Here is a 15,439-nt window from a genome sequence, read left to right as displayed (position 1 = left end):
TTCCTTAATTGCTTTGACCTATGTGCTAATTTCTGATTTCCCGTGGCCAAGCCCTCAGTTTAGCTTTGGACAGCGGCCATTAAATGTCTGTCATTCTTTAGTCTGTAATCAATCATCAGCCCTAATTCCTAATCCCCTGCTATTGAAGGTTACAATGCTTTTTTGCATTGGGTATAATTATAGACTGCATATTTTGGCTCTATGTGCAGTAACTTGCGTTTAACCCCTATTGTTCATCTGAAAGTGGGATTTGGAAACGTCTTTCAGGAACCCTAATCCTTTTTTATGCCGTGTACACAATTGTAACAGATGTGAGGTCATCTGCAGTTGTGCAGGAAGTTCTCCTATATAATAATCAGTGATGTATATATCCATCGCTGTCCGCAACGTACAGCCGGAACCCAATCCTGTCAGGCCGTAACTGATCCATACACTGGAATCACGACACGTGTGAGCAGTCATGTATGTCCAAGCCATGAGATACTTCTATTTTTACCCAACTGCTGAGCAAGTGTTAAGAAAAGATTTGTGCCTTTACTATAATGAGAGTTTCTGCTGCTCAGTTATCTGTCGCTGGTAGAATGTGGTTGGGGTGTAGCCAGAAATACGTATTCCCTGTAATAATCTGCAGGAAGATACCGCACATGCACCACCAGTATAAAGGGCCGTCCTACTTTGTACCGTTTCACATCAAACATTAGTTTTATCATCACGAGCGATTGAGAAAAAATATTAAAACTTGAATCGGCGCCCTGCGACGTAAAACTGCGGTCCCGTGGCTGCAAACAGGTTACTGCGACCAGGAGGCGATTACTGTGTGAGTGCCCCCAACACCCACCCCTCATATCAATCTAGTGGCTTCAGTGCACTCCATCAATTTCATTGGTAAGTATGAACACCAATCACAACCGTGGTTCTTTGCTGTTGCTGGATCCTAGTGTACTGATTGGCTGTATGAAGAGTGAATCAGAACACAAAATGGCCGCCTCCGCTGCTAAGTGGATGGGAGCGCTTTAGAATGAGAGGAATACTATATAAGAGACATCCTTTACTGATGTCTGAGGGTTGCTAAATACTGTAAGTTGCTGAAACCATTGAGGCAGAATATAAATATCCCCACCACTTCATAATTCCCTTTCCTATCTATGGTTGCCACATTTGGTTAAAGAGTACGCTATTAATGCTTCCTCCTTTGGCTAGCCCCTTTGGTTATGACATGCCACCAAGCCACGGAAAATGCTGCCATGAATACAACCCGCCACATTTGTAGAAATTATTCAGGAAAACAATAAACAATATTATCTTTATGATAAACACCATACCGTGTAATTGTATAAACTCAAAATGCCATTTATACTTACCTATTGTTCTGGAAGGTGTGAGAGTCTCTTACTTTTTTAGGAAGTCCCACGCAACCCCTGGAAGACTGGGTGGATCTACGGCATCCCACTCACGTCATAGTGAAGGGAGCAGGATAGGGAGATAATACCGGGAGTAAAACAGCTCTGTGTGATTTGTCCTGTCAGAGAAAGGGGCGGAGTGATACAGATCTGTGTGATTTGTCCTGTCAGAGGAAGGGGCGGAGTGATACAGATCTGTGTGATTTGTCCTGTCAGAGGAAGGGGCGGAGTGATACAGCTCTGTGTGATTTGTCCTGTCAGAGGAAGGGGCGGAGTGATACAGCTCCCTGTAATTTGTCCTGTCAGAGAAAGGGGCGAAGTGATACAGCTCTGTGTGATTTGTCCTATCAGAGGAAGAGGGGCGGAGTGATACAGCTCTGATTTGTCCTGTCAGACAAAGGGGAGGAGTTATACAGCTCCGTGTTATTTGTCCAGTCAGAGATAGAGGGCCGGAGTGACACAGCTCTGATTTGTCCTGTCAGAGGAAGAGGGGCGGAGTGACATAGCTCTGTGTGAATTGTCCTGTCGGTGATAGAGGACCAGGGGGACACATCTCTGTGTGATTTGTCCTGTCAGAGGAAAAGGGGCGGAGTGATACAGCTCCATGTGATTTATCCTGTCAGAGGAAGAGGGGCGGAGTGATACAGCTCTGTGTGATTTGTCCTGTCAGAGAAAGGGGCGGAGTGATATAGCTTTGTGTGATTTGTCCTGTCAGAGTAAGAGGGGCGGAGTGGTACAGCTCAGTGTGCTTTGTCCTATCAGAGAAAGTGGGGCGGAGTGATACAGCGTTGTGTGATGTGTCCTGTTAGAGAAAGGTGAGGAGTGATAGAGCTCCATGTGATTTGCCCTATCAGAGAGAGATCGGTGGAGTGATACAGCTCAGTGTGATTTGTCCCATCAGAAAAAGGGGAGGAGTGATATAGCTTTGTGTGATTTGCCTTGTCAGAGAGATTGGTGGAGTGATACAGCACAATCCCCCATGTCAGTATATAATATCGTCCTCATGTCAGTATACAGTATAATCCGCCATGTCAGTATAAGACACTCCTCTCACCAGTATTCAGCACAATCCCCCATGTAAGTATATAATATTGTCCTTATGTCAGTATACAGTACAATCTCCCCTGTCAGTATATACAGTAATATAGTCCTCACATCTCTATACACCACAATCCCCCATGTCAGTATATTTAATATAATCCTCACATAAGTATACAGCACAATCCCCCATGTCAGTATATAATATCATCCCCATGTCAGTATACAGCACAATCCCCCATGTAAGTATATAATATTGGCCTCATGTCAGTATACAGTATAATCCCCCATGTCAGTATATATATTATATATATATATATATATATATATATATATATATATATATATATATATATATATAATACAATCCTCACATCAGTATACAGCACAATCCCCCATGTCAGTATATAATATCATCCTCATGTCAGTATACAGTACAATCCCCCATGTCAGTTTATAATACAATCCTCACATCAGAATACAGCACAATCCCCCATGTCAGTATATATATATAATACAATGCTCACATCAGTATACAGCACAATCCCCCATGTCAGTATATAATATCATCCTCATGTCAGTATACAGTTCAATCCCCCATGTCAGTATATAATACAATCCTCATATCAGTATACAGCACAATCCCCCATGTCAGTATATAATATCATCCTCATGTCAGTATACAGTACAATCCCCCATGTCAGTTTATAATACAATCCTCACATCAGAATACAGCACAATCCCCCATGTCAGTATATAATATCATCCTCATGTCAGTATACAGCACAATCCCCCATGTCAGTATATAATATCATCCTCATGTCAGTATACAGTATAATCCCCCATGTCAGTATATAATATAATCCTCACATCAGTATACAGCACAATCCCCCATGTCAGTATATAATATCATCCTCATGTCAGTATACAGTACAATTCCCCATGTCAGTATATAATACAATCCTCATATGAGTATACAGTATAATCCCCCATGTAAGTATATAATATAGTCCTCATGTCAGTATACAGTACAATCCCCCATGTCAGTATATAATACAATCCTCATATCAGTATACAGTATAATCCCCCATGTAAGTATATAATATAGTCCTCATGTCAGCATACTGCACAATCCCCCATGTCAGTATATAATATCGTCCTGATGTCGGTATACACTGCGTTCCATTGCTAGTGACCAGTAACAGGAGTACATGACATGGAGAAATAATACAGGAGATTTACTATTGTAGACAGAAACTTTTGACAACTTTCCAACATTTCACAGAAAAACACAACAAAGAAAAAAGCATTTACTGTGACAGAGCAATAATGTGACAAGTTCCCTCAGACACGTCTATACACTGTATACTGTGACACGTCTATACACTGTACACTGTGACACGTCTGTACACTGTACACTGTGACACGTCTGTACACTGTGACACGTCTATACACTGTAAGTGTGCCGATAAATGTAAATAAGCAATACAAGATAAACTTCCCGATTACACTAAATCTCATTAGTTTATCTTTCCCTTCATAAATAAATGATGTGTACAAATTACAGTAAGCGGCATGGCCTGTGAGGGAACGCTGTTACCGTGTACTCATCACATTGCAGGAAGCGTTTCATGGGCCTAGGGCAGCCTATGCCTGGGAGGGAAACCTAACCCTGAGCGCAGAGGGGGCACCCTAGACATGAGCCCAGAGGGGCAACCTAGCCATGAGCCCAGAGGGAGCAACCTAGCCCTGAGTGCAGAGGGGGCACCCTAGCCATGAGCCCAGAGGGAGCAACCTAGCCCTGAGTGCAGATGGGGCACCCTAGCCCTGAGCCCAGAGGGAGCAACCTAGCCCTGAGTGCAGAGGGGGCACCCTAGCCCTGAGCCCAGAGGGAGCAACCTAGCCCTGAGTGCAGAGGGGGCACCCTAGCCCTGAGCCCAGAGGGAGCAACCTAGCCCTGAGCGCAGAGGGGGCACCCTAGCCCTGAGCCCAGAGGGAGCAACCTAGCCCTGAGCACAGAGGGGGCACCCTAGCCCTGAGCCCAGAGGGAGCAACCTAGCCCTGAGTGCAGAGGGGGCACCCTAGCCCTGAGCCCAGAGGGAGCACCCTAGACATGAGCCCAGAGGGGCAACCTAGCCCTCAGCCCACAGGGGCAACCTAGCCCTGAGCCCAGAGGGAGCAACCTAGCCCTGAGCCCAGAGGGAACAACCTAGCCCTGAGCCCAGAGGGAGCAACCTAGCCCTGAGCCCAGAGGGAGCAACCTAGCCCTGAGCCCAGAGGGAGCAACCTAGCCCTGAGCCCAGAGGGAGCAACCTAGCCCTGAGCCCAGAGGGAGCAACCTAGCCCTGAGCGCAGAGGGGGCACCCTAGCCCTGAGCGCAGAGGGGGCAACCTAGCCCTGAGCGCAGAGGGGGCAACCTAGCCCTGAGCGCAGAGGGGGCATCCTGGCACTGAGCACAGAGGGGGCACCCTAGCCTTGAGCCCAAAAGGGGCACCCTAGCCCTGAGCCCAGAGGGGGCACCCTAGCCCTGAGCCCAGAGGGGGGACCCTAGCCCTGAGTCCAGAGGGGGCACCCTAGCCCTGAGCACAGAGGGGGGCACCCTAGCCCTGAGCACAGAGGGGGGCACTCTAGCCTTGAGCCCAGAGGGGCACTCTAGCCCTGAGCGCAGAGGGGGCTCCCTAGCCCTGAGTGCAGAGGGGGCACCCTAACCCTGAGCCCAGGGGGGCACCCTAGCCCTGAGCCCAGAGGGGGCACCCTAACCCTGAGCCCAGAGGGGGCACCCTAACCCTGAGCCCAGAGGGGGCACCCTAGCCCTGAGCCCAGAGGGGGCACCCTAGCCCTGAGCCCAGAGGGAGCAACCTAGCCCTGAGCCCAGAGGGAGCAACCTAGCCCTGAGCCCAGAGGGAGCAACCTAGCCCTGAGCACAGAGGGAGCAACCTAGCCCTGAGCACAGAGGGGGCACCCTAGCCCTGAGCCCAGAGGGAGCAACCTAGCCCTGAGCGCAGAGGGGGCAACCTAGCCCTGAGCGCAGAGGGAGCAACCTAGCCCTGAGCGCAGAGGGGGCACCCTAGCCTTGAGCCCAAAAGGGGCACACTAGCCCTGAGCCCAGAGGGGGCACCCTAGCCCTGAGCGCAGAGGGGGCTCCCTAGCCCTGAGCCCAGAGGGGGCACCCTAGCCCTGAGCCCAGAGGGGGCACCCTAGCCCTGAGCCCAGAGGGGGCACCCTAGCCCTGAGCCCAGAGGAGGCACCCTAGCCCTGAGCCCAGAGGGGGCACCCTAGCCCTGAGCCCAGAGGGGGCACCCTAGCCCTGAGCCCAGAGAGGGGCACCAAGTGTTTTTTTAACAGCAACTGAAAGGAAGTTCTGAACTTCAAGTACAGGGGATGTGTAAGGAAGGGAGGGAGGTGGGGTGCAAGCCGAACAACCCTCCTCTCCTACGGTTACTCCCTTATGCGTTGAGTGGAACATCTGGGCAGTGAATGCGCGAATATTACATCACGCACACAGCATCTGACATAACATAATACCGTGCGCACAATGGGTGTATTTTAATTGTTTCTCTGTTCAGGAGCGCTGAGTCGCGGCGAGACCCAATTCTTCTCACAGCCCACCATGCTGGCAAGCTGAAATGTGAGAAAAGTGACCTGTGTGGGCAGCCAAACGGCACTTTTGTGATCACACCTACAGTATTAGTGGGCGCGATAAGCGTGATAAACAACATCAATTGAATATCACCCCTGTGAGCTCCCGACACTTCAGACGGGAGATCGGGCAATGATATTAACTGAATTCCCCTCAACGTCTCCACTCCCCAGGTGGCGCAAAGAGAAGAGCTAGAGGAATCAGATCTTCAGTCTCTTCATCTGCGCCGTCCACCGCTCAACACTGCAGCCCTGATTGAGCAGGCCACAGCGCCATTTCAGGGAATCTGGTTGAGGCTGCAAGGACTCCATTATAATAATCTGCACACTGTGGGTGTGTACCACAGGTAGGTGCAGCGAGAACGGTGGCCCTACTGCTGAACCTGACCAAGGCCAACATCAGGGACAAAGAGCATTGCAGACCATGTCCAGTGATTAATCCTTTGTCACATATTCACTGGCAATCTGCATACACTGTATGGGATTCATGAATCAACCAGTACATAAGGTAGTGCAGAGAGGCTTTGGAAGACCCCTCTGAGCTCTGTATGCACTGTAACATCCTCCCCCTCCTTCTCATCCCTCTACAATCACCTGACATGCTGAGAGCCTGTGTGTGGCTGGCAGCCATACTTATTTTCCCTCCTAAGAAGATCTTGAAAAGGAGATAATCATACATAGGAGGACAGCTGAGAACATGACTCATGGCCATAAGGTGAAATCTTCTACATAGGATTTCTGCTTTATCTGATAGAAGATAAAACATAAACAGTGTAACAGTTTCACATATAAAGCAGATTGCTTAGACCACTCTGACACCGAGATGTTGCAATTCGTTACTTGATGTTATGAGGACAGCCAAGATACAGGGCCTTGCTGTGAGGACGAAGTGAACGAGCGACTACAGTCTCTCAGGTCATTCAGATAGTTTAGACTTTCTCGGTCGGAACATGCCGCTACCGCCCTGTTAGGCGACTTCCTCCTTTAGTTATTAATCCGGTTGTACAAACATTTTTATCGGTTCCTGTGGCCATCGTGCTGTGTATGTAAAACAGGGGTGGAGAACCTGTGGCCCTCCAGCTGTTGTTGAACTACACATACCAGCATGTCCCGCTACAGTTTTGCTATCTGGCCATGCTAAAACTGTTGCAGGGCATGCTAGGATGTGTAGTTCAACAGCAGCTGGAGGGTCAAAGGTTCTCCCATCCCTGATGTAAAAGGACACAGGAGGTAAAAGACAAAACGCTGGGGTACAGTGAGGACTTATACAGGGAAAAATAAAAAATGCAGGAATAAAAAGTGTCTCAGATCCCATTAATATATCGTTTGCTGCAGGGAGGGAAAGAAACGTCAAACGTTTACTGTGAAGAGAAACCTTGAGAAGAGTTCAGATCACGTTCTGAAATGCAGACGACGCAGAGCTCTTTATTTCTGCAGGAGAATATGTGGTATATCCAGAGGAAGGGAGAACGGCGTTGTATAATGCGTGAGCTTCATAGAACACTTACATTTCTCTAAGCCCAACTTAAGCACGCTGACAAAAGGAATGAGATATGTAACTAGTTTATAAAACGGCCGGTAAGCCCTTAGCTAAATGTCTGACTCGTTATAACAGCACGTGAACGATGGATGAACACCACGGAAAACTATTAGAATCTTCCTGAGAAGTTGACATAATAATTTATATCTCCCTTAAATACTTTTCTTGTCTAAAATGTATCCTGGAAGATTGGCCCGGTGCCACGTCTATCCGTATTAGCTATATATAAATGGCGTACTTTGCCAAAGATAATATTTAAAGCGAACTATGCCTCGGGCTATTTACACTGACTTTCAGAGTTTTTCTTTTAAATCTGACAACTGCTAAAAATATCTTCCAAAATGGCTTAGCGAGGACGATCAGCGTCGCGGCACATAGCTTCCAACGGGTATAATTAGAGCATATTTGTAATAGTTCCCAAATAGCTGAGCCCTGCTGGCTAATGGCTGCATTGTAAAGATGAACTACTAGTCTTTCCCATGCTACCAGCTTCAACGTTTGACCTTGTGCTGAACGTTATACTGTTTGCGTAACGTGTTATTTATTTTATGCTTTACAGAATTGTTATTTTTAAACATTTCACTTGAATATTGTGACCACATATAAAGGGGAAGTCACGAGAGGCTCTGCTTAACTGGGAACACACGCCTGTGTACATGCGTGCGTGTGTGTGTGTAGAAATGTAGATAGATATACAGTATATATATATATATATATTTATTTAGTTTTTTATTATTATTATTATTTTGTTTGTTTGTTTTTGTTTGTTTTGTTTTTCAGAAGGCCCACTGAACTACTTTTAAGATACATTGTAGCCCAAGTTCCGGAGTTTGAATAATTTGTCCTAATCTTTTATGGTCACTGAAATTGATTTGGACAGCTTGTGAAAATCCTCACTCTCACCATTGTAATTAGACAGCAGTGTAATATTTGTATGATATGCAGCAAGCCTCATAGAGGCACGATGGGCTTCTGGCGCCCTCTATTGGGATATGAAGTGACTGCACCTTAATTCCACTATATAGTCCCCAGTTACATTTCCATATGTGTGTATACTACAAAACTATATGCTCAGTTGTGTTCATTGTTTTCAGGATTTGCATATTTGGTGACTGCACGATGTGTGTAACTACAGGAGTGCAGTCATTTCTCTATAAACGCTGAGGCACTGAGTACACTCTAATGACATATTATGCAATTATAACATGTATTAGAAATATCCATAGGGCTGTAGCAGGTAATGAGACAATGGTATCACATTCCTGCACTACAATAGAATGAAATGCGCTGCAGCAGGTGAATGCAGAAATAGTGGAGCACCTGGAACTGGTCTCTGTATGTGACCACAGCCACACACTGCAGCTGCATCAGAACCTCTTGTTAGGTAAGAACGACAATTTCTCTTTTTATGATAAAATATTTTAAGTTGTCCATGATTGACAGTTGTACTTTACATGATGCTCTACAGCATCTCTGATCATTTCTAAGCATGCATCTACCATTCCCAGTAGCATTGGGTTATCTTGTATGGTAGCACTGGGCTATCTTGTATGGTAGCATTGGGTTATCTTGTACGGTAGCATTGGGCTATCTTGTACGGTAGCATTGGGCTATCTTGTACGGTAGCATTGGGCTATCTTGTACGGTAGCATTGGGCTATGGTAGCATAGGGCTATCTTGTACGGTAGCATTGGGCTATCTTGTACGGTAGCATTGGGCTATCTTGTACGGTAGCAATGGGCTATGGTAGCATTGGGCTATCTTGTACGGTAGCATTGGGCTATCTTGTACGGTAGCATTGGGCTATCTTGTATGTAGCATTGGGCTATCTTGTATGTAGCATTGGGCTATCTTGTATGTAGCATTGGGCTATCTTGTAGCCCAATGCTACCATTGCTTTAGCTGTAGCTATAAAACAGGCAGCAGACACTAAAGAGCATTACAGGAGTACTACCCTTCAAGCAGGAGTAACAGGAGTACTACCCTTCAGCAGGAGTAACAGGAGCATTACCCTTCAGGCAGGAGTAACAGGAGTACCACCCTCCGGCAGGAGTAACAGGAGTACCACACTTCAGCAGGAGTATTACCCTTCAGACAAGACTAACAAGAGCATTACCCATTAGCCAGGAGTAACAGGAGTACCACCCTTCATGCCGGAGTAACAGAAGTATTATTCTAAAGAGCATTACAGGAGTACTACCCTTCAAGCAGGAGTAACAGGAGTACTACCCTTCAGCAGGAGTAACAGGAGCATTACCCTTCAGACAGGAGTAACAGGAGTACCACCCTCCGGTAGGAGTAACAGGAGTACCACACTTCAGCAGGAGTATTACCCTTCAGACAAGACTAACAAAAGCATTACCCATTAGCCAGGAGTAACAGGAGTACCACCCTTCATGCCGGAGTAACAGAAGTATTATCCTTCATGCAGGAGTAACAGGAGTATTAACCTTGAGGCAGGAGCAACAGGAGTATATGAGCCTTCAAGCAAGAGTAACAGGAGTATATGACCCTTCAGTCAAGAGTAACAGGAGTATATGACCCTTCAGGCAAGAGTAACAGGAGTACTGATGTATTGCTGTGTAATTTGATCAATGAGTTTTAACAACTACAAGTCCCAAATAGCATTCTGTCACTCTCCAGCACAATCCTTCTCAGTTCTGCTGTTTGTAGCACAGAGTGACAGGCTTCCTGTGGTTGTAGATCACCCTCTTATATCACCCTCAGATAGCCAGTAAATGTGACAAGAGGCCACATGTCGCTGTGAGGCAATCTGCTACAGATGTGGTGTAGTAACACAATAACTGCTCCCACAGACAATCGTGTAACATGTTACTGTGTATCACTGCTGGAAGTGCAGGGAGCTCGCAGCCCCCTATGGTGACCTCACTGCTGACTCCTGGATGCAGATTGTGTGGGAGACAGAAACCAAACCAGAGGTGATGTCACTTGGATTTAACTCATATGCAACCTCCTAAAGTTTCCTTCTCACATAAGAGCCTCTAGTGAGCTAGAAAGGGGCTCATTCTGTCACCAGCCGCCAACAGCACAGTGCAAACCTCTCTGGTCTGCAGGTCACTTCCCAATCTGCATTTACTATCATAATCCAGCGCCCATCAGCTAACACCAGAACCTGGCTCCTGGCACAATGCATTGTCACCTGTGCCACACATCCATACAGCAGTCCTTCCACCAGGTACACAATGCTCCGCTCCTGGCACAATGCATTGTCACCTGTGCCACACATCCATACAGCAGTCCTTCCACCGGCTACACAATGCTCTGCTCCTGGCACAATGTATTGTCACCTGTGCCACACATCCATACAGCAGTCCTTCCACCAGGTACACAATGCTCCGCTCCTGGCACAATGCATTGTCACCTGTGCCACACATCCATACAGCAGTCCTTCCACCAGGTACACAATGCTCCGCTCCTGGCACAATGCATTGTCACCTGTGCCACACATCCATACAGCAGTCCTTCCACCAGGTACACAATGCTCCCCTCCTGTCACAATGCATTGTCACCTGTGCCACACATCCATACAGCAGTCCTTCCACCGGGTACACAATGCTCCGCTCCTGGCACAATGCATTGTCACCTGTGCCACACATCCATACAGCAGTCCTTCCACCAGGTACACAATGCTCCGCTCCTGGCACAATGCATTGTCACCTGTGCCACACATCCATACAGCAGTCCTTCCACCGGGTACACAATGCTCCGCTCCTGGCACAATGCATTGTCACCTGTGCCACACATCCATACAGCAGTCCTTCCACCGGCTACACAATGCTCCGCTCCTGGCACAATGCATTGTCACCTGTGCCACACATCCATACAGCAGTCCTTCCACCAGGTACACAATGCTCTGCTCCTGGCACAATGCATTGTCACCTGTGCCACACATCCATACAGCAGTCCTTCCACCAGGTACACAATGCTCAGCTCCTGGCACAATGCATTGTCACCTGTGCCACACATCCATACAGCAGTCCTTCCACCAGGTACACAATGCTCTGCAGCTGGCACAATGCATTGTCACCTATGCCACACATCCATACAGCAGTCCTTCCACCAGCTACACAATGCTCCGCTCCTGGCACAATGCATTGTCACCTGTGCCACACATCCATATAGCAGTCCTTCCACCAGGTACACAATGCTCCGCTCCTGGCACAATGCATTGTCACCTGTGCCACACATCCATACAGCAGTCCTTCCACCAGGTACACAATGCTCCGCTCCTGGCACAATGCATTGTCACCTGTGCCACACATCCATACAGCAGTCCTTCCACCAGGTACACAATTCTCTGCAGCTGGCACAATGCATTGTCACCTGTGCCACACATCCATACAGCAGTCCTTCCACCAGGTACACAATGCTCTGCTCCTGGCACAATGCATTGTCACCTGTGCCACACATCCATACAGCAGTCCTACCACCAGGTACACAATGCTCCGCTCCTGGCACAATGCATTGTCACCTGTGCCACACATCCATACAGCAGTCCTTCCACCAGGTACACAATGCTCCGCTCCTGGCACAATGCATTGTCACCTGTGCCACACATCCATACAGCAGTCCTTCCACCGGCTACACAATGCTCCGCTCCTGGCACAATGCATTGTCACCTGTGCCACACATCCATACAGCAGTCCTTCCACCAGGTACACAATGCTCCGCTCCTGGCACAATGCATTGTCACCTGTGCCACACATCCATACAGCAGTCCTTCCACCAGGTACACAATGCTCCGCTCCTGGCACAATGCATTGTCACCTGTGCCACACATGCATACAGCAGTCCTTCCACCGGCTACACAATGCTCCGCTCCTGGCACAATGCATTGTCACCTGTGCCACACATCCATACAGCAGTCCTTCCACCGGCTACACAATGCTCCGCTCCTGGCACAATGCATTGTCACCTGTGCCACACATCCATACAGCAGTCCTTCCACCGGCTACACATTGCTCCGCTCCTGGCACAATGCATTGTCACCTGTGCCACACATCCATACAGCAGTCCTTCCACCGGCTACACAATGCTCCGCTCCTGGACTTCCCACCTAAGGCATGACTGCAGCCACTGATGAGAAGAGTGTTCAGCCCAGGTGGCTGCAGTCATACCTTAGGTGGGAAGTCCTGGCGCAGAGCGTTGTGTACCTGGTGGAAGGGGTCATGTCAGGGGGTCTACTACAGGTACATGCAACTCTACCTGCAGAGTGCAAAATACAATTACCTTACACAGTGCTAGTGTATAGAGGATCACGTGCAACACAGGATATATATATATATATATATATATATATATATATATATATATATATCTATCTATATATATATATATATATATATACACTGTGTTACTAAATATACAACCAGGGAAGGTTGCTACATCTAGTGTACAGTACTCACTGCGGCTATGGGGGGAGGGGAAGATCATTCTATAGGCACCTAGGGAAGACTGCTGGAATGTATAGGAGAGGGGGTCATTCTATAGGCACCCAGGGAAGACTGCTGCATCTAGGAGTGAATAGGAGAGGGGGTCATTCTATAGGCACCTAGGGAAATCTGCTGGAATGTATAGGAGAGGGGGTCATTCTATAGGCACCCAGGGAAATCCGCTGGAATGTATAGGAGAGGGGGTCATTCTATGGGCACTCAGGGAAGACTGCTGGAATGTATAGGAGAGGGGGTCATTCTATAGGCACTCAGGGAAGACTGCTGGAATGTATAGCAGAGGGGGTCATTCTATAGGCACTCAGGGAAGACTGCTGGAATGTATAGGAGAGGGGGTCATTCTATAGGCACTCAGGGAAGACTGCTGGAATGTATAGGAGAGGGGGTCATTCTATAGGCACTCAGGGAAGACTGCTGGAATGTATAGCAGAGGGGGTCATTCTATAGGCACTCAGGGAAGACTGCTGGAATGTATAGGAGAGGGGGTCATTCTATAGGCACTCAGGGAAGACTGCTGGAATGTATAGCAGAGGGGGTCATTCTATAGGCACTCAGGGAAGACTGCTGGAATGTATAGGAGAGGGGATCATTCTATAGGCACTCAGGGAAGACTGCTGGAATGTATAGGAGAGGGGGTCATTCTATAGGCACTCAGGGAAGACTGCTGGAATGTATAGGAGAGGGGGTCATTCTATAGGCACTCAGGGAAGACTGGCTGAGACAGAACAGGGGGTCAGTAGGAAGCATTGCTACATTGCACAGAGCACACATGGGGTGGGGGGCACTTACTTTCTATGGGGGACGGAGGGGGCAGGAAGTCTATCTTGTACACTTCCTTGGCGTAGTACTCCTCATCTGTCCTCTCCGCCTCGCACAGGATCGCCCTCTGGTTGGCTTTCTCCTGCAGCAGGTCCCTGGTGCTGTTGTAGATGGCAATGACATCCTGGGACACCTCCTCGGGCTCCGGGAACTTCTCCGGGGGGCTGGTGAGCTTCAGCTTGCTGAGGATCTGCCCCCGGATCGCCTCGATCCGCTTGCGCATGAACTGATCCATGTCCAGGGTGCTGCAGGTAGACAGGCTGAGGGCCCCTGCGGCTAGGGCCAGGGCGAGGAGCAGGCTCAGGAGGTAGCAGTGCATCTTCCCGGAGCCACCGACACAACTTCCCCTGAACTTTCCAAGAACTTTCACAGAACTTTCCCAGAAGTTTCCAAAAGTTTCCCAAAAGTTTCCAAAGTACAAAAGAAAAAGAAGAAAACAAACAAACTCAGAGGGTGATATCCAGCGGGGAGAGTGGAGGGAGGGTGACAGGGTCCGGGGACACAGGCGTTTTCATGTAGGTGACAGATCCGACGTGTCCTGTACTAGCTGCTGCATCCAGGACTCCTCCACCAGCACTGCAGAGTGTGCAGCAGCAGGGCAGCTCCCCTCCAGTGTGTGTGTGTGTCAGTGTGTGTGTGTGTGTCAGTGTGTGTGTGTGCTCTCCCCTCCTAGCTGGCTGTGCAGACCGTTACACACTCCCTCACTGCCCGCCTGCCCGGCACACACTGCTCCTGCACAGAACATCAGGGCTCTCAGCCTAGTGATGGGTAGTTCATGAATGATTCCTTCGTTCAGGTCACAGCTTTGGCAAAGATTAGTTGATCAGGAAGGAGGAGTCAGACACAGACAGAATAGAGCCAGCAGCTGCATTAGGCTTCTCACCGTCTCATTCACTTCACTGGATTCTCACTCCCTGAATCTGATGCTGTGAAATGAAAGGTAAAAGTACAACACAGCCCAGCATTACAGATCTACTAAATAAAATAGTATCTGCACTGCCTAGCCCAAGTCTATGTGTGTCTGTGAGTGAGCATGTGTGTCATGCTGCTCACCTCTCTGTGATACAATCACTGTCCTATTAGTCCAGATGTCCAAACACTTGCTGCTACTTCTGGTACTACTGGCTTCTGTGCATACTGCTGTGCTAAATCTTCTGCTGGGTGTTGTGTAGGTGCTGCAGCACTGTTGTTATTCAGCTCTCACTCAGCAATACTCATGCGTCAGTACATCTCTACTGCCACAGGGAGCACTGCTGCGCTCAGACATGGGGCAATATTTACTAATATTCGTGTTTGAGTCGGTTTGTGTAGTGTTTAAACTCGTTTTGTATCGGGTGCATTTTCATGCAACTTTTTGAATCCAAGGTGGTCATTCCGAGTTGTTCGCTCGGTAATTTTCTTCGCATCGCAGCGATTTTCCGCTTAATGCGCATGCGCAATGTTCGCACTGCGACTGCGCCAAGTAAATTTGCTATGCAGTTAGGAATATTACTCATGTTTTTTTCTTCGTTCTGGTGATCGTAATGTGATTG

The 15,439-nt window shown here is 48.3% G+C and overlaps 1 protein-coding gene across 2 annotated transcripts in view; it reads right to left on the bottom strand.

Moving 5' to 3' along the window:
• TGFB2 (transforming growth factor beta 2) overlaps positions 1–15,089 on the bottom strand; it is a 254,239-nt gene extending 239,150 nt beyond the window's left edge. The window contains exon 1 of one of the 2 annotated variants that reach the window (XM_063919121.1): positions 13,878–15,089. In XM_063919121.1, the coding sequence (XP_063775191.1) occupies positions 13,878–14,226 (349 nt within the window). In that variant the 5' untranslated portion in view covers positions 14,227–15,089. Of the gene's footprint in view, positions 1–1,361; positions 1,850–13,877 lie in introns of those variants that run through there. The other variant, XM_063919122.1, reaches the window with a different exon arrangement.
• Between the last annotated feature and the right edge of the window lie 350 nt (positions 15,090–15,439).

Source organism: Pseudophryne corroboree, chromosome 4, assembly GCF_028390025.1.
Source record: "Pseudophryne corroboree isolate aPseCor3 chromosome 4, aPseCor3.hap2, whole genome shotgun sequence".
NCBI lineage: Eukaryota > Metazoa > Chordata > Amphibia > Anura > Myobatrachidae > Pseudophryne > Pseudophryne corroboree.
This window is presented reverse-complemented; position numbering and strand designations above follow the sequence as displayed.